Source organism: Erythrolamprus reginae, chromosome 4 (assembly GCF_031021105.1).
Source record: "Erythrolamprus reginae isolate rEryReg1 chromosome 4, rEryReg1.hap1, whole genome shotgun sequence".
NCBI classification, from domain to species: domain Eukaryota; kingdom Metazoa; phylum Chordata; class Lepidosauria; order Squamata; family Dipsadidae; genus Erythrolamprus; species Erythrolamprus reginae.
In genome coordinates this window covers 80540596-80560557 of record NC_091953.1, presented here as the reverse complement: position 1 = coordinate 80560557, position 19962 = coordinate 80540596, and the positions used below count along the sequence as shown (strand labels likewise).

The following is a 19962-nucleotide window of genomic DNA, read 5'->3' as shown; positions in this document are numbered from 1 at the left end:
ATCGATGGTCACTTTGCCTTTTTTCATTGCTGCTCCCTCCGACAACCAGCTGAGCCTTTTTCCAGCCCTAACGAGATGCTATCAGTGAAGTGATCTCCCTGTTTTGCTAGCCAGCGATCTTCTGCCTTTTTTCAGCCCTAACGAGGTGCTAACGAGTGAAGTATTTTGCTAGTAAAACAATCTTCCCTTTGCCTGTTTTTCTCATTGTTTCTCTCTGTGAAGAGAGAGAGAGGTGTTTTAGAAACTTTTTTTTAATCTCCAACCAGGGTATAAAAAGCAAGCATGTGCACTCAAAACCAGCAAACTAATGTGCTGAAGATGACCAGACTAAGAACTAGCCAGATGAATACTTGGTGGGCAGATTATTTTTTCCCTATTTTCTTCCTCCAAAACTAAGATCCATCTTATACTTCGGTGTGACTTATACTCCAAAAAATATGGTACTTATAATAGTGGGACAGAGTGGGCGGCATGTTGGGATCACTGCCTCTCCCAGCCCCATGCCTCTGCCTGGCTCTGCCACATCTTTTCACTCAGAGGGAGACAAAGTTTTGTCTGCTTGCAGTCTCTGTCTTTTCTCTGTCTGAGAAAAAAGTGTTTGGATGCCTATGGATACTTGGGAACAGACCAAATTTCTCTGTTCCCAGGCACCCCATAGGTGCCCAAAGACTTTTTGCCCAGAGGGAGGTGAAGCTTCATCTGCTTGCAAATGGGACACTTTGAAATTGAGCAATTAGTAAACAAAGATTCCAGTCTCCGTAATTTCTCTGTCCTGGCAAAGAGTGTGGCTGGTATAATTTGACTAGAAATGGCTTGCTGATTACTGAGGAAACAAAAATTGGGTACAAGTCAACAAAAAATTGATAAGTTTATATTGATATGTTATATACTAGAGAAGTGGAAGCATATTAGAAGTACAGTAATACCTCATGATACGAACTTAATTGGTGCAAGGAGGAGGTTCGTAAGACGAAAGGTTCGTAAGACGAAACATTGTTTCCCATAGTAAACAATGTAAAGTCAATTAATCCGTGCAACCAAAAAAACCCCCGCAAAAAAACGGCTTTCGGCGACTGCTGGGAAGCCGCGCGGGTGTTTTAAAAGGTGACAGCTGGCCTGGGGGGCTTCCCAGCACCCCCCCGAACCCGGGTTCGGGGTGGTGCTGGCAAGCCCCCCAGGCCGGCTGCGACCTTTTAAAACACCCGCGCCACTTCGCAGCTGTCTCCCGAAGCCGAACGTGGAAGTTCGGCTTTAGAGTTCGGCTTCGGGAGACAGCTGCGAAGCGGCGCGGGTGTTTTAAAAGGTCGCAGCCGGCCTGGGGGGCTTGCCAGCACCCCCCCGAACCCGGGTTTCGTAAGAAGAGGCAAAATTTTCGTAAGAAGAGGCAAAATTTTGCTGAACCCCGGGTTTGGGGGGGTGCTGGCAAGCCCCCCAGGCCGGCTGCGACCTTTTAAAACACCCGCGCCGCTTCGCAGCTGTCTCCTGAAGCCGAACGCTAAAGCAGAACTTCCGCGTTCGGCTTCGGGAGACAGCCGTGAAGTGGCGCGGGTGTTTTAAAACGTCGCAGCCGGCCTGGGGGGCTTCCCAGCAACCTCCCGAACCGAACCCGGGGTTCAGAAAAATTTTACCTCTTCTTACGAACTTTGTTCGAGTTACGAACCGGCGTTCGGGAGGCTTCTGGGAAGCCCCGCCGCCCGGCTGTCACCTTTTAAAACAGCCGTGCGGCTTCCCAGCAGTCTCCGAATGCCGGTTCGTAACTCGAAAAAAGTTCGTAAGAAGAGGCAAAAATTTTCTGAACCCCGGATTTGTATCACGAGTTGTTCGTAAGACGAGGGGTTCGTATCTTGAGGTACCAGTGTACCAGGAAGATCAAAAACACTAAGCTCAGTACAGGTAAACCTCAATTTAAAACCATTCATTTAGTCACCAGTTACAACAGCACTGAAAAAAGTAATTTACAGTGATACCTCATCTTACAAACGCCTCATCTTACAAACTTTTCGAGATACAAACTCGGGGTTTAAGATTTTTTTGCCTCTTCTTACAAACTATTTTCACCTTACAAACCCACCGCCGCCGCTGGGATGCCCCGCCTCTGGACTTCCGTTGCCAGCGAAGCACCCATTTTTGTGCTGTTGGGATTCCCCTGAGGGTCCCCTCCATGGGAAAACTCACCTCCGGACTTCCACGTTTTTGTGATGCTGCAGGGGAAACCCAGCAGGGAAATCCCAGCAGCGCAAAAACACGTGGTTCGTTGGCAACGGAAGTCTGGAGGTGGGGTTTCCCAGCAAGGGGAGCCTCAGCAAAATCGCAGCATCGCAAAAACACAGAAGTCCGGAGGTGGGGTTTTGAGGACTCCGGTGTTTTTGCGATGCTGCGATTTCATTGATGCTCCCTTCGCTGGGAAATCCCACCTCTGGACTTCTATTGCCAGCGAAGCGCTCGTTTTTGCAATGCTGTGATTCCCCTGCACCATTGCAAAAACACAGAAGTCCAGAGGTGGGGTTTCCCATGGAGGGGACCCTCAGGGGAATCCCAGCAGCACAAAAACGGGCACTCCGGCTGGCAAAAGGGGTGAATTTTGGGCTTGCACGCATTAATTGCTTTTCCATTGATTCCTATGGGAAACATTGTTTTGTCTTACAAGCTTTTCAACTTAAGAACCTTGTTCCGGAACCAATTAAGTTTGTAAGACCACTGTATGTCAATTTTTCAGTTATATAATTGTTGCAGCATCCCCTCCAATCTTCTTGTTCCTTGCTCAAAAATAATTACTATGCATGTTCATAGCTAATACATAACAAGAAAACAGTTTTCAGTATTGTAATAATGTATTGGAAAATTGTTCCAATGCCTCAAAAGCCACAATTCTAAACATCAAGAACACTGCCAAGAATATATACATGTTAAATTCACAGCAATTGATCCAAAATTATTTATTTATTTATTTATTTATTTATTTATTTATTTATTTATTTATTTATTAGATTTGTATGCTGCCCCTCTTCGAAGACTCGGGGCGGCTCACAACAACAGAAACAATACAAATCCAAACTTAAAACAATTTAAAATCCATTAATATAACAACAATCATACATCTCAGACAAACCCAGGGGAAGAGCCTTCTCTGTGGTGGCCCCGGCCCTCTGGAACCAACTCCCCCCAGAAATTAGAACTGCCCCCACCCTCCTTGCCTTTCGTAAGCTTCTTAAAACCCACCTCTGCCACCAGGCATGGGGAAACTGAGATACTCTTTCTAGGACTTTACAATTTTATGCATGGTATGTCTGTATGTATGTTTGGTTTTATAATAAGGGTTTTTAACTGTTTTAATATTGGATTGTTATACACTGTTTTTATTACTGTTGTTAGACGCCCCGTGTCTACGAAGAGGGGTGGCATACAAATCAAATAAATAAATAAATAAATAAATAAACAAACAAACAAACAAAACAAACAAACCATACATAAAGTGGAAACGGCCCAGGGGAATCAATTTCCCCATGCCTGACGACAGAGGTGAGTTTTAAGGAGTTTGCGAAAGGCAAGGAGGGTGGGGGCAGTCCTAATCTCCGGGGGGAGTTGATTCCAGAGGGTTGGGGCCGCCACAGAGAAGGCGCTTCCCCTGGGTCCTGCCAGACAACATTGTTTCGTCGACGGGACCCAGAGAAAGCCAACTCTGTGGGACCTAACTGGTCGCTGGGATTCATGCAGCAGAAGGCGATCCCGGAGATATTCTGGTCCAATGCCATGAAGGGCTTTATAGGTCATAAACAACACTTTGAATTGAGGCTGGAAACTGATCAGCAACCAATGCAGACTACGGAGTGTTGGTGTAACATGGGCATACCCCGGGAAGCCCATGATTGCTCTTGCAGCTGCATTCTGCACAATCTGAAGTTTCTGAACACTCTTCAAAGGTAGCCCCTGAACACTCTTCAAAGGCTGGGGGGAGAGGACCAACCCGAGGCACTCCACAAGGGAGAAACCTAGAGGTCGACCTCTGACCCCCTCACTAACACCGACCGCGAGCGACCAGAGAGATAGAAGAACCACTGAAAAACAGTGCCTCCCACTCCCAACATGTCCAGCCGGTGGTCGATGGTGTATCGAAAGCTGCTGAGAGGTCAAGAAGCACCAGGACATAGGATAAACCCTTGTCCCGGGCCCGCCAGAGATCATCCATCAACGCGACCAAAGCAGTTTCCGTGCTGTAGCTGGGCCTGAAACCCGACTGTTGAGGGCCTAGATAATTGACTTCTTTCAAGGACCGCTGGAGTGCCACCACCTTCTCAACAACCTTCCCCATAAAGGGAAGGTTGGAGACTGGACGATAGTTGTTAAGAATGGCTGGGTCCAGGGAAGGCTTCTTGAGGAGTGCCTCCTTGTAGAGATCCAGGAAGGACCCCCTCCCCAAGAAAGCGTTGACAATCTCCTGGACCCAGCTCTGTGTCACCTCCCTGCTGGCCGAAACCAGCAAGGAGGGATACGGATCCAGCAAACAGGTGGTGGAACTCACAGCTCCAATGGCCTTGTCCACTTCATCAGGTGTCACCAGATCAAACTCTACCCAGACAGATGGACAAGGATGGGCCCTAGTCACCTTGACTGACTCGTCAGTCAACTCTGTTATCCAATCAGTCAAGGTCCGCCCGGATCCGAGTGACTTTATCAGCGAAAAATGTGTTAAAATCCTCAGCAAGGGTGCTCTGCAAGAGTTCCCCAACTCACCCCTGGTTAAGAAGGGAGTGGGTCACCCTAAACAGAGCGGCTGGGCGAGATTCTGCTGATGCAATGAAGGCAGCATGATACGCGCATCTTGCCGCCTTGAGCACCACTCTGTAAGTCTTAATGTGAGTTCTTACAAGTGTTTGGTCGGATTCAGACTTTCTCTTCCTTCATCGCTTCTCTAGACGTCTCTTCTGGCATTTCAACTCCCGGAGCTCTTCGGTAAACCAAGGAGCTCTCCAGGTTCTAGTTCCACAGAGAGGTCGCAACGGTGCAATCCGGTCAAGAACCTCCGTTGCAGCCTTAATTCCAGGCAACAGCAAAAGACTGTGGACGAGTGCATCTGGAATAACCCCAAGCGCCCTTTGAAAGCCCTCTGGGTCCGTCAGGTGTCTGGGGCGGAACCAACTAGTCGGCTCCGCCTCCCCGCAGGGGAGGATTGGAGCCAGGAAGTCAAGCCACAGTAGAAAATGGTCTGACCATGACAAAGGCAACACTTCTAAGCCCCTTAGTCTCAGACCATTACTCAATTGCTCAGAGAGGAATACCATGTTGGGTACGTGCCCCCCCTCGTGTGTCGGACCCTGTACTACTTGAGTCAGGTCCATGGCTGTCATGGTGGCCATGAACTCCTGCGCTAGACCAGAGGTTTTACCCAGCGACGGTAGGTTAAAGTCCCCCAAGACAATAAGTCTGGAGAACGCTACTGCCAGCCTGGCTATCTCCTCGAGCAGCACAGGCAGGGCTGTTGACACGCAGCTGAGAGGCAGGTACGTGAGCAACAAGCCCACCTGAACCCCTAAGTCCAACTTCACCAGGAGGGACTCCCAACCCGCAATCTCTGGAGCAACAAGCCTATGCAGGCTAAGGCATTCCCTGGCTATAATAGCCACTCCTCCCCCCCTTCCCTGGGGTCGAGGCTGATGCCATACCTGAAACCTGGCTGGGCAAATTTCAGAGAGAGGAACTCCTCCCTCTGGGCCCAGCCAGGTTTCAGTCACACATGCCAGGTCGGCCTCCTCCTCCAGGATCACATCCCGGATGAGCTTTATTTACCACTGACCTGGCATTAAGTAGCAGCAGTCTGAGCCCAGGGCCAGAATTACACTCACCACCAGTATCCTGGGTTGAACTCACAGAGCCGGAACAAGGGATCACTATTAAGCAGCGATCTCTCCTTCCCCTGGAATGGCTAGCTCTGTGGCTCCTGCCATATCTGCCTCTCCCCAGCAGCACCGAGGTATTCTGACCCTCTGCCACCCCAGAGATAGGTGCCCCCTCTCCTCCTGCCTCTCTAACGCCAGGTGGGCCAAGTATGTCATTCATGCCATTCCCATTTACCTCATCCATACCATAATCCCACCCATCCCAATAATTCATTCCATACATATTACTACACCCGCCCCATTTATCCATCAATTAAAACCCCCCAATAATTTAATTAAAATATAGAATTAAAAATACAGATTAATACTAATTAATTAATACTAATAAATACCAATTACTCCAAAATTAGTACTAATAATAAATAGCAGGGCTATAGATAGAATCAATTAAGTTAATTTACACTAAAAACTTTACACTAAAAAAGTTCATTAAATATACAATACATTAGATTAGTTCAAGTCAGTCTTTAACAAGTTTCCTGAGTCACAGTTCTTCCACAAAGGGTACGGTAAGATTCTTCCGAAGCCAAAAATAGTAGTCCAGGGGGAAAGGGGGGGATATCTGCTTAGTCTCCAGTCTTCTAAATAAGTTCTCACCCCCATTGTTGTAACTTCGATTTCCTCCTGGCTCAGCTGGCTCCATACAGGGAACGTGGTCCTTATTGGTCAGGTCTTGGTTTCCACAGGTTGCTTTCGAATGACGGCCCCTCTCACAAGTCGACATCTCCAGCTTCCTGGTACACCACATGGTCTTAAAATGGCCACAATGCGGCTGGCCACCGTCTTTGCCAACTCCTCTCTCGATGGCCGGTCCTGGCCGCTCCGATCCGCAGATCTTCTTCTGGCAGGTCTTCCAGTGCTGCTGCTCTCACTACCAGCGCCCCAGATCTGCCTGCTCTCACCAGCCAGCTCAAAACGCCCCAAATAAAGCCTTCGGCAGTTTCAGACTCAGCCACATCAGGCAGTATTAAAAAGTGCTGTCTTGAGCTAATCAATTATCTATATCCTGGATCTTTCGCCGTAGTCCGGCGGGAGCAGCACCTTCCAGCTACCTCATGTTGCCCCATCGGAACCAGAACCTATCAATGCTATTGATTTCAGCCTAAAACTTGATAATAGAAGACAACTCTAGGTTATATGATAGAATAAAAAGGAATGGAATCGAATAGGAATAGTATGCAGTGCTCTATAATGTAGTTTTGAGGTTAGAAGTTGAAACAATTCATGTCCAGGATGTGAGGGATTTGTAGATATTTTTCACAGCCCTCTTTTTGACTCGTGCAGTATACAAGCCTTCAATGAAAGGCAGGTTGGTAGCAATTGTTTTTTCTGTAGTTTTCATTATCCTCTCAAGTCTGTGTCTGTCTTCTTTGCTTGCAGAGCCAAACCAGACAGTTGCAGGTGAAACGTCCAAATATTCATTTATTTCAGTAATGTAACTTAAAAGGTGAAACTTAATATATGAGAGATATTCATAACATGCAAGGCAAGATAGTTCAAGCCATGATTTGTCATAATTGTGATGATTATGGGGTACAGCTCATGAAAACCCCAAATCCCCCATCTCAGAAAATTAGAATATTACATGCGATCAATAAAAAAAGGATTGTACATAGAACAATATCAGACCTGAAAAGTATGAGTATGCATATGTTCTCAGTACTTCGTCTAGGTCCTTTTTGCAGCAATTGCTGCCTCAATGTGGCGTGGTATGGACACTATTAACCTGTGGCTGAGGTGTTATGAAAAACCAGGATGCTTTAATAGCGGCATTCAGCTCTTCTACATTGTTCCGTGTCATGTCTCTCACCTTTCTCTTGTCAATGGGGTTCAGGTCAGGCATGTTTGCTGGCCAATCAAAGACAGTAATCCCATAGTAATTGAACCAGGTTTTAGTACTTTGGGCAGTGTGGGCAGCTGACAAGTCCTGCTGGAAAATTTAAGTCACCATCCCCAGGAAGCTCGTATGTGGATACAAGCATTAAGCGCTCCAAAATCTCCCAGTAGACAGCTGCATTGACCCTGAACTTAACCCTGCTGTTCTGTTTAGAAAAAATCCCTAATCTTATGTTCCCGGGTCTATTTGACCCGGACTGCAAATTGATCATTTTAGGTACTTATATTTGGTCTTTTTGAAAGCTTTTTCCACCTGGAAAGAAGTTTGAACATTTCTGCACACAATGGAATGAAAATTGAACTGAAAAAATTAATCCTTATTGGTTTATTTTGCACATAAATGTGCCCCCCCCCGTTTTTATGAAATGTTTTTCAATTTATGGATAGTTTTGCTTGCAAAATGCATTCTATTTTACTGAAGTTGGTGTGGGATTGGTAGCTTGAACATTTCTGCACACAATGATATGAAAATTGAAATGAAAAAAGTAAATCTTATTGGTTTATTTTTCTGATATAATGCATGCCCCCCCTGTTTCTGTGAAATAGTCTTCACTTTATGGATAGTTTTGTTATCAAAATGCATTCTATTTTACTAAAGTTGGTGTGGGATTTGTAGCTTGAACATTTCTGAACATAATGATATGAAAACTGAACTGGAAAAATTGATGCATATTGGTTTATTTTGCACATAAAGTTATTTCAATTTATATTAAAAATATGCTGTTAATTTCAAACTTACATACTTTTTTTAGTAAAATGGATTTCTTTCATAAAATTAGTTCTCTGGCTACAATGTGGTTGATTTTCAAAAGGATATTCCAAATATTTCTAGCCAAATATGTATAATAAGTGACAATAATGGCACACAGCAAGGCCGAGGGGGGTGGCCCTTTTGTGGCAAAAATAAACCAATAAGAACCATTTTTTTTCAGTTCATTTATATTTTTCTTATGTTCAGGATTGTTCAATTTAGTATATCAAACCTTTTGGGGGGAAATTCCTTAGGGATTTGTAGCCTTAAAAAATATAAATTGACACGAAATTCAGAAAGGATGGGGGGAGGGGCTTTTTGATCAAAATTGAAATATAAGTCTCAATTTTTCCAGTTCAATTTTCATATCATTATGTTCATAAATGTTCAAACTAGTTTTCCAGTTGAAAAAGTTTTCTAAAAGACCAAATTCAAGTACCTAAAAAAAATCATTTTGGTCCAGGTCTATATGACCCGAACAGACTAAACGTGACTTTTTTTTTGCCCAGAAAAAATTTTTTTCCCCCACCCCCACAAATATTTTTTTGATGATCAGCATTGTTAAATTGAGTAAATGAATGCCTAATATTTTAAAGAATATTTCAGATTTGGAGCATAAAAAAATAAAAAGTGAAAATGGTTGCAAGCAGCCAAGGGGGGGGGGGGCTTATTTCTGATGTTTAAAAAACCAGTAAGAATCATTTTTTTCAGTTCCTTTATATTTTTCTTATATTCAGAAATGTTCAAGCTACCAATCCCACACCAACTTCAGTAAAATAGAATGCATTTTGCAAGCAAAACTATCCATAACTTGAAAAACATTTCACAAAAATGGGGGGGAGGCACATTTATGTGCAAAATAAATCAATAAGGATTAATTTTTTCAGTTCAATTTTCATTCCATTGTGTGCAGAAATGTTCAGACTACTTTCCAAGTGAAAAAAGCTTTCAAAAAGACCAAACATAAGCACTGCAAATGAAGAGTTTTCGGTCCGGGTCAGGGTGACCCAGGAACAGAAGATTTGTAACTTTTTTTGCCCAGCAAAAACTAAGCCCCCCACCCCCAAAAAAAATTCTCATAGAGAGAACCCCTGAAATGATGAACAGTCATGAAATTTCAAGTTTCAGATATGCAGGGAAATTTTTTTACAGGGACTCAAACTTGGCTTCGGGTCACATACGACCCGAACAGAACAGCAGGTGGACAAATACCAGTAGATCAGAGGTCCCCAACCGCCGGTCCGTGGACCGGCACCGGGCCGTTGGGGGTTTTCAGCCGGTCCGCGGCGCCAGGGCCCCCTCGGCCTTTCCGCACCACCAGCGGCGCTCCCCCCGCCAGCCAGCCAAGCCCCGCGCCCGCCGGAACCGGCTCCTCGCTCTCCCCCCGCCGCCCGCCGCGTTTGCAGGAGGTGGGGAGGGTCGGGCGGCCCGCCAAGGCCAGGAGCGACGCCGCTGCCCCCCCTTCCCTCTCTCCGCCCGCCGCTGCGCCTCCTTGACGCCGAGAGGAAATGCCGGCAAAGGCTTTTCTCAGCGGAGGTCTTCAATGTCGGGGGCGCCTGTGCGCCCCCGACATTGAATATCACCTTCGCCGGCCCCACCTCTCCTGCAAACCCCCTTGCTGAGAGCCCGGGGCGAAAGTGCTCTCGCAAAGGTGAGGCGGGCAGGGCGTGCGCGCGTCACCGCTGAGAAGAACGGAGAACGAGAGTGAGTGAGAGCAACAGACAGCAAGATAGAGAGAAAGTGAGAAAGAGAGAGTGAGAGAAAGGGGGGGAGAAAGAGATAGCAAGAGAGAGAACAAGAGAAAGAGCGTGAGAAAGAAAACAAGAAAGAGTGAGAGAGAGAGAAAGCAAAAGAGACAGAAAGAAAACAAGAGAGAGAAAGTGAGAAGAAGAGAAAGAGGGGGAGAGAGAGAGAAAGAGAGGGAGAGGGAGAAAGAGAGAGGGAGAGGGGGGAGAGATAGCAAGAGAGGGAGAGAGAGAAAGAGAGAGGGAAAGGGGGGAGAGATAGCAAGAGAGGGAGAGAGAGAAAGAGAGAGGGAAAGGGGAGAGAGGGGGGAGAGAAAGAGAGAGGGAGAGAGAGGAGATAAAGGAAGAGGAGAGAGAGAAAGGAAGAAAAAGAAAGAAAGAGGGATAGAAAGAGAGAGAGAGTGAGAGATGCTCAGTGAGCCTTTCTTTGAAGTTGCCTTTCTTTCTTTCTTTCTCTTTCTTGCTTTCTTTCTTGCTCTTTTTCTTTCTCTCTTTTACCTTCCCTTCCTCTATTTCTTCTTTTCTTTCTCCTTCCTACCTTCTTCCCTTACTCTCCCCTTTCATAAGTTTCCTTGCTTCCTTCCTCTGTTCCTGTCCCTTCCCCCCTTCTTTCTTTCTTTCCTTCCTTCCTTTCCTCCCTCCATTTCTTGCTTTCCTTTTCCTTCCTCCCTTCTTTCCTCCCTCATTCCCTTCTTTCACTCCTTCCTCTCTTACTCTCCCCTTTCACACCTTTCCTTACTTCCTTTGCACCCTTCTTCTGTTCCTGTCCCTTCCCTCTTTCCTTCCTTCCTTCCCACCCTCCGTCCATTCATTCACCCATTCCTCTCTTGATCGCCCCTTTTACGGCGCCGCTGACAGCTAGCTCCCCCACCCCCCCACCGGGCCATGGAAAACTGGTCTAGCTTAAAGCCGGTCCCTGGTGCAAAAAAGGTTGGGGACCTCTGCAGTAGATGACATGGCTTCCCAAATCAACACAGACTCTGGAAACTTTTGCATCTCATTTGGAAACCAAGGACCCAGAGTATGGAGGAAGAATGGAGAGACATACACCGCAAGATGCTTGAGGTCCAGTGTAACATTTCCACAATCTGTGTTGATTTGGGGAGCCATGTCAACCAATGTTCCCTCTAACTTTTTTTCAGTGTGGGCGGAAAAGTATAGTGTTGGAGCAGCAGTCCCTTTGGGACTGGGCAGCATAGAAGTATAAATAAATAAATAAATAAATAAATAAATAAATAAATAAATAAATAAATAAATAAATAAATAAATAAGAAAAAAAAGTTCCCTTCTTTTCTATTAAAAGAAATTAATAATAAAACAAAACCAAAATCTACTACTATTATTACTATCTTCTCCTCTTTTTCCATCCCTTTCTCCTCCCCACTTGTGTGTGTGTGTGTGTGTGTGTGAACTCTTGAACCATTTCCAATAACAGGTGAGCTATTGGAAATGGTTCAAGAGTTCACAGGCACACACACACACACACAAACGGCTGGGGTTTTTTTTCTCTGTTATTATTTGGGTGCTTTTTACCATATGCTTTAAATCAAGAGTCATTCCTCTCTCTTTCTCTCTCCCCCTCTTGCTCTCTCTTTTTCTCATTCTCTCCCTCTCTTTCTTTCTCTTTCTATTGCTTTCTTTCTCACTTTCTTTCTATCTCTCTTTCTTTCTTTCTCTCTTGCTATCTCTCTCCCCCCTTTTTCTCTCTCTCTCTTTCTCACTTACTTTCTCTCTCTCTCCCTCTCTCTCTGTGTGACAGTGAGGGGGCTGCGAGAGCGCTTTCTCCGAGCGCTCTGGGAACGCCTGCCCTGCCTCTACTGCAGCCCCCTTCCTGAAAGTCCGGGATGAAAGCGCTCCCAGCGAGGGGGCTGCGAGAGGGGCGGGGCGGGCATTCCTGAAGCGCGCAGAGAAAACCCTCTCTTGCAGCCCCCTGGCTGGGAGCACGGAAGAGAAGGAAAAGAAGCCACAGCCACCGGCGCTGGAAAAGTCGCGCCCCAGGGCAGGAGGCGGCGGAGGAGGAAAGGGGGCAGATCGGGTGGGCAGCGCTGAGAGGCCGGGGGCCGGAGGCACTGTGGGGAGGCAGCGGCGCCCGCGGCTCCCTTTCCTTTAGCTGCCGGCGCCTCCCCACCCCCCCCACGGGCTGGCAGGGGGATGGGGAGCGCGCGCCCGTGGAAAAGGGTGCACGGGGGGGGGTATTGGGGGGGCGCGTACGCGCGCAGCTTACAGGGAACGCTGATGTCACCTGCTGTTATTCGTCCACTGTGCTTCATTACATCCAGGGTCAACACAGCCATCTACCGGGAAATTTTGTAGCATTGTATGCAGATCATTATTGTTTCGAATAAGATGTTGAAATTTCTTAATTGCATCTCCAAAAGCAAGATGACAACAGTCCATCCTTGCTAAATATTCCCTGATGCATCTAATATATCAATATTTTGAATGGACTGGACTGGATTAGACTAGTTTAGACTACTGTATTGGCCACATGTAATTGGACACACAAGGAACTTGTCTCTGGTACATAAGCTCTCATACAAGCAACAAATGATAAATCATGATCATATTCATGAAGTGCAACATCAAAAATCATAAGATACAAACTCAGTGATAATATTTTAGTTATATTAATCCCATTATTATGTTGAATATTTTGAAGTTTAATATAGTAGACATTATAAGCATGTTAATTTCATCTACCACTGATTTTCTGATTAAAGCAGCATATAAAATGAATTTAGATTAAACCTAAAATAGTAAGTAAATCTATATAGAAGTACAGTACATTATTTTCTGATTTATCATATTGACAAGCCTTTCAATGAGTGCCCTACTATTGTCATGCGTGCTATAGAAATGTGGAATAATTATAGAAAGTTTTACCATTAGGCTTAGTGTGTCAGTGTATTTGTCTTATTAAGAATTGATCTAATGAATTTTGATAAAATTCTGCTCTAGTGTTACTAAATAGTTGATATAAACACCTTTATTTTTAAATCTTAGAAATCCCTCTAAGTCATGGATTGAAACGACCCAAATAAGGTATGAATTTTCATATTCTACTTACTGTTTGTGGATTTAGTTCTTCTTCTCCCATAGGCTCATCCATAATTTGCTGACCATTCTACAAAAATCATAATTTAAAGAAGAGTTATTGGAAGAACTTTATTAGAGAAATTGAAGTGTAGATAATTCTCATTTAGGGACTGCAATTGGTTCTAGTGACATGGTCGTTAAGCAAAGCAGTCACTAAATGAAAATCATATTATGACGAATGTTTTCAATTTTACTTCAGCTTTTATTCGCTTTGTCAAATGAGCCTAAACCAGGGGTGTCAAACTCGATTTCATTGAGGGCCACATCAGGTTGTATTTGACCTCGGGAGGTGGGGCGCATAGCCAGCTCAATGTCACTCATGTCTGGGATGCCTGTAGTGGCCCAAGCACTCTGCAAGTGAAAACAGAGCTTGGGTTCACAGACAGGATTGCAGGAGGTGTTACAGCCAAAAACAGAGCTCCATTTGTGCTGGTAAAGGCACCGCAGTCTGGTCCTTTGCTGTTTCCAGGGCAGCCTTGTGGGCCAAATTTAAGCATCCCACAACCAGATCTGGCCTGGAGTTCTTCAGTTTGACACCTCTGGCCTAAACAATGGGAAAGCATTCCAGAACTTAATTGATGAAAAGGGCAGCTAAAATGACAACTTTTATGGTAATTTACCCTCATCCTCACCCTTTGGAATGCTTACCCAGTGCTAGGATAATTAGCAAGAAGATAATTGATGTTTCTATTTACATTCATTTCACAGGAAGGGATCACAAGTGAGTAAGCAGGCACACAATAAGGTGTACATTTCAAAAGGATGTGTAGCAGCAAGGAGGGAAACAAAAACCTTTAATGTTAAATTCATTAGTGTCTTGTTGGTATCAGACAGGAGCACAGACACATAAAGTGTTTTAATCAACTAATTAAGGTCACTGTGGTGAACTTATTAACTTATAGTTAGCGCTTTTTAGGAACACATAGCCATTGTGGAGAAAGAAATAACTTGCTTAGGCAATCTCTCCACTGGGATGTGTGTGTGAAAAAATGGGTCAGGCACAAGGCAACATTTACTAATTAACTATATATAACACATGACTGAAAAAGAGATGCTGAGAACAAAAATATGGGATTGGTCAGTTACTTTTACATTACTGCTGTAATCCAACAGGCGCTGTCCAAAGCAGGACAATAAATGAGGACTATCTATATAAATAATTATATTAATATTTCCAAGGTTTAACCAATTTTGCTTTTCCTAGAATTAAAAAATATAAAACATAGTTACAATTGTCTTGTAAAACATAATTACAAAAAAATAGCAAAGCTATATTTAGAGAAGCTAAACAAGTCTTTCTTCCCAATGTTTTGAAATATTTGTAGTTAAAATACTGTAAAATGTAAACATCTACAAACACTAAAAAAGGACAATAATATCTATTTAAGAATAATTTTCTATGAACCAAAAATGGCAGATTAACATGTAATTTGAATTTAAAATAAAACTTATATTAGTATACGATAAGGAAAAACATGTTTACATATTTACAATGTTTGTTCACTGATACAGAAAATATGTAGAACAAGATTGAAATGAGTCGCAGAGAGCACCAAGGACCTCTCAGTTTTTATTTAGTTGAAAAATTAAACCTGTTCCCTAAAATATAAAGAATGATTAATCAACTAGGCTGCAATTATTTTAAAATAGTCATTAAAATGTATGGGAAGCTTGAAATAACAGATGCTACAACACAAACACACACACACACATCTAGGGGAAAATGAATACTTTATTCAGCAGCAAATGTTTTAAAATTATCATAATTTTGGTAATCAGATATCAGTAAAAATGTATATCCCCTTCTAGAGTGGTATATAATTCTTGAATGAAACTTATCTGTTTGGGTTACAGCCTCAGTCTAAGCAAAAAAAAAGGTGTTGTATTTCCTTAAATATTTAAAGATGATCATACACAAATTCTCTGGCGTGTAAGATATGGGTGTGCCCTACTTTGCAGACTTTTGATCACAGGCCTGAGCTCACCTTAAACTTATCCAAGCTTATGTAGTGTTTCTAAATCATATATTTGGGCTTCTGAACTATATGCCTGCAATTGGTTGGCATTTCCATTTTTTCAGTCTAATGTCAAAACTTTGGGATTTCTGTGCACTGGGAAAGATGAAGGAAAGAGGAAAAGAGTAATCAGTAGCAAGATGGATGGTCTAAAAGGGTGCATGTTGAAAGTTCTGGAGGACCGGTAGAGAACAAATTGTCCGGGAGAAAATTTATGTAGTCGTTAAAAGTGATATTGACTTGATGGCATATAATCAATCAGACAGCGCTCATCCTCTATGCCAGTGTTTCCCAACCGGTGTGCCGCGGCACACTGGTGTGCCACGAGACATGGTCAGGTGTCCGCGAAGAAATAAGCTCAGCTTCTGGTCTTGCAACTTTTTGCGAAGAGAAAAAAGTTGTGAGACCGGAAGCTGAGCTTGCTTCTTTGCGCCTTCCAAGTTTTCCAGCAGCTGCGGCGCCCCGCCCGGCTGGAGCTTCCCTGTCAGCAGGTGAGCTTTGGGGCTTGGTGGGAGGGCAGCGGCAGCAGGAGGGCGGCGCGCAGCGGGAGGGTGATGGCGGCGGCAGCGGGCAGGAGCCATGCCGTGGGGCAGTGGCAGGGTGGTCCCTCTCTCTCTCCCCCTCTCTTGCTTTCTCTTTCTCTGCCCCCTCTCCCTCTCTCTTTCTCCCAGTAGCCGTGGGGCGACGTCAGGGTGATCAGCTGTGAGGCGGAGCTACGGAACAGAGGAACAGAGGCACCGACGGCGGCGGCTGGAAATGCTGGAATTGCGTGGCTGGCACTTGCCTGCTGGCTGGACCAGGACGGAGGCTCAAGCCCCACGTCCATGCCCAGCGCAACGCCAGAAATGTACGGCGTCTAGCCACCGCCGTCTGTGCCTCCGTTCTGGAGCTCCGCTTCACAGCTGATCACCCTGCCGTCACCTCACGGTTACTGGGAGAAACAGAGAGGGAGAGAGGGGGGAGAGAAAGAGAAAGCAAGAGAGGGAGAGAGAGAAAGAGAGGGGGGAGAGAAAGAGAGAGAAAGATATAGCAAGAGAGGGAGAGAGAGAAAGAGGGGGAGAGAGGGGGGAGAGAAAGAGATAGCAAGAGAGGTAGAGAGGTAGAGAGAGGAAGAGAGGGGGGATAGAAAGAGAGAGAAAGAGATAGCAAGAGAGGGAGAGAAAGAAGGAGAGAGGGAGAGAGGGGGGAGAGAAAAAGATAGCAAGAGAGGGAGAGAGGGAGAGAGGGGGGAGAGAGAGAAAGAGATAGCAAGAGAGAGAAAGAGAGAGGGAGAGAGGGGGGAGAGAAAGAAGGAGAGAGAGGGGGTAGAGAAAGAGAGAAAGCAAAAGAGAGAGAGAGAAAGAGAGATAGCAGGAGAGAGGGAGAGAGAGGAAGAGAGGGGGGATAGAAAGAGAGAGAAAGATAGCAAGAGAGGGAGAGAGAGAAGGAGAGAGGGAGAGAGAAAAAGATAGCAAGAGAGGGAGAGAGGGAGAGAGGGGGGAGAGAGAGAAAGAGATAGCAAGAGAGAGAAAGAGAGAGGGAGAGAGGGGGGAGAGAAAGAAGGAGAGAGAGGGGGTAGAGAAAGAGAGAAAGCAAAAGAGAGAGAGAGAAAGAGAGATAGCGAGAGAGAGGGGGAGAGAAAGAGAGAAAGCAAAAGAGAGAGAGAGAAAGAGAGAGAGAAAGAGAGAGGGAGAGAGAGGGGGAAGAGAGAAAGAAAGACAGCAAGAGAGAGAAAGCAAGAGAGAGAGAGAAAGAGGGGCGAAGGAGGGTGAGGGAAAGACAGAGAGAGGGAAGGAGGGCAAAAAAGAGAGGAAGGAAGGGAGAAACAAAGAGAGATGGAGAGAGAGAGGGGGGGAAAGAAAGAGGAGGGAAGGGAGAGAGAGAGAGAGAAAGAGGGAGAGAGAAAAATAGAGCGAAAGGGAGGAAGAGAGATATTTTTTGTCCAAACTTTTTTTTACACACACACACCCGCCCCCGCTCAATGTTCCCCAGGATTTTGTAAATGTGAATAATGTGCTCAAAAAAGGTTGGGAAACACTGCTCTATGCAACATAAATAATCTGAGTTAGAAATGAGTGCTCAAAATTAATTTCAAAAGACAGTTTTAAAAATTTCATTAAGATATATAAAACTGCCTATAATTTCAGCTGAGAAATCTGAATCAAATGTGTGTAAATGTTGCATTATAATGTAATTATCTATTTATTATCTAACAATATTTCATCTGATTTTATTATTTTCTAAGTTATATTTTACCCACTAGGTTCTCTTATTTTATTTAGCTACTGATACATTTAATACTTTTGTGAAAAAAATTATCAAACGTAACTGTACTCTCCAGTGACACACACACACACACACACACACACACACACACACACGTAAAATGGTAATCATGCTGTCATCTACATATTTTTTTAAAAAATCATTTATAAGGAAAAACATAAAGCAATTTAATATAAAATGGATTATGAGTGGGAAACAAATTAAAACCTAAGTATATACATTTAAATAAGGCAGATGCTCACAATAATTACTATCATCCCCCAAGCATATAATCTAAAACTTCTCTTCAAGTTTACTCTTTGATTTATTAAGCCAGACAATCTAAATTTAGCCAAATGATTTTGGATATACTATTTTGAATAGCTAGCAAAGTGCTTCTTAAAACATATGAACTGCAAGAAAAATGTGTAAACAGATCATCAGTTACTCTGCTGGTGTCTTCCTTGCAGCAGAAGCAGGATATGCAGTGTTTCCTTTTAAAAAAGAATAAAAAAATGTAGCCCTGCAAACTTCTCTTTTTCTTCTTAAGACTAGGAGGAAGTTAAGCCTCTGGGCAAAATGAGAGGAAATGGAGGGAAGAATAATGGGAAGTAACCAGACACCACTAAAGGGAACAAAAGCAGCAGTCCTTCAATTGCATGTTACCAAGTCTGACAATCTGGCAGCCCCACCCCAATATTATTACCTTCAAGATGTGTATATACACTATGTTGTTCTGCATTAGGAAATTTATATATAACAACCATTAAAAAATTCACAGGGAAAAATATCTTTCTGTAGCGTTAAAGGTGGATGTAATATTTTTCTCTATAAACTGTAACAACCACAAAGAGACACCATCTCTATAAAAAGATACACTATCTCTATAAAAGAAAATACCCATTTCAAAAGGCCCCTTTATTATGGAAGAGAGACACTGTTGTACAAAACAGAAAAATTTCAAATAATCGAAAAGTATCATTAAATGAACATGAGAATGTCTCTGTGTGAAGGGAAATGGAAACAAAAGGTCTACAATCCAAATCATAGCTTGTAATACAAAAGTGTTGTGTTATTTAGAAGGAACAGCATTCTGTAACCTTACACACAAAAGGTTATTTGGAAAACCCTTTTTTACTTGTTTGCAAAAGAAATAAGTGGGAAAATATAACAGGGGTAACACTTTCAAAAGCATGTTAGTTTGCTGCAGGGAAGAAAACTAAAGATATGTATTATAACATTTTATTGCAAAAGTCTAATTTCCTCAGTGAAATGGAGGATGTAAAGATAGACAAACATGGTCACAAACAAGCCTAAAAAATCGATCTGAGGTAATGATGATATGAGACAGTCTTGATGTCAAGCAGCTTTGCTAGATAAATGGCTTCCATTATCCTCCACCACCCTGATTGGGAATACTGTAATAAGATTTGCAGCACAATTTACTTCGATGGCAAGCAGGAAGCGTTTGACTTCCCGGTTTCCGCCCAGTGCCTCTAAAAGGAATAAAACAAGGAAATGGAGCGCGCCTGACTCTCTCCAGCCTTTTCAATGAAAGACGAACGAAGAGGCGGCAACGGGGCAGTGACGCTCCTTTGCTGAGGTGACCGAGCTTTTCCTCTTGGCTCTCCCGCCCTTCCTAGCCATGCAGACGGAATTCCACGCGGTTGCCCAGCCTAGTCCCGCGTGCCCCACGCGCTTACCTCGACGCTGCTGCCGCTCTCCGCCGTATTCTCCACAGCCATCTTCTGCCAGGGGTCCGCCAACTGTGCCAACGGCATCTTTCTTTTTCAAGTTTACGCTCCCGCCGTTGTCTCCTGCCGCCCCTCAGGAACACCGAGACATAGGATCCCTCTTCGTTATTTTCCTCCACGGCAAGGGGAGGAAACTACGGGAGACGCGGTTCCTATCTTTCCGGATGAAGCAAGGGTACCTACGCCGGCGTAGGAGCAGACGTTTAACCGGAAAGCCTTCGCCGCTCGGTAAATCTAACCTCAGCGCCTCTCCCGCGGCTGGGGCTATTACTCACTTCACTTCCGCTCCCAACATGGCCGCGTCCGGACGTACCTGCCTATCAAACGGAGGTTGTCTGCGTCATTCCCGAGGGCGGGACTGACTCAGCCAATCATTGTATATCTCAGGTAGTAAAGAAGAAGCCGACTCAGAACTGCGGGATCTTTTCCGGGAGGGCGGGGGGGCGGGTAGTTTTGCTGGTGGAGGATTCTGGATACGTGAAGGTTCTACCACGTACTCTTGAGCGAGATACGCTTCAAGTACAACAGCTGTCCTCTGCTGCCTTTACCAAAGGCACGTCATCGCTC

At 44.5% G+C, this 19962-nt stretch overlaps 1 protein-coding gene across 2 annotated transcripts in view; it reads right to left on the bottom strand.

Annotated features, from left to right (window-relative positions):
- RPS6KA3 (ribosomal protein S6 kinase A3) overlaps nt 1-19710 on the bottom strand; it is a 79624-nt gene extending 59914 nt beyond the window's left edge. The window contains exons 1-2 of one of the 2 annotated variants that reach the window (XM_070750617.1): nt 19345-19710; nt 13354-13410 (exon numbers count right to left, since the gene is read on the bottom strand). In XM_070750617.1, the coding sequence (XP_070606718.1) occupies nt 13354-13410; nt 19345-19422 (135 nt within the window). In that variant the 5' untranslated portion in view covers nt 19423-19710. The remainder of the gene's footprint in view (nt 1-13353; nt 13411-19344) is intronic. The other variant, XM_070750616.1, reaches the window with a different exon arrangement.
- Nucleotides 19711-19962: the final 252 nt, after the last annotated feature.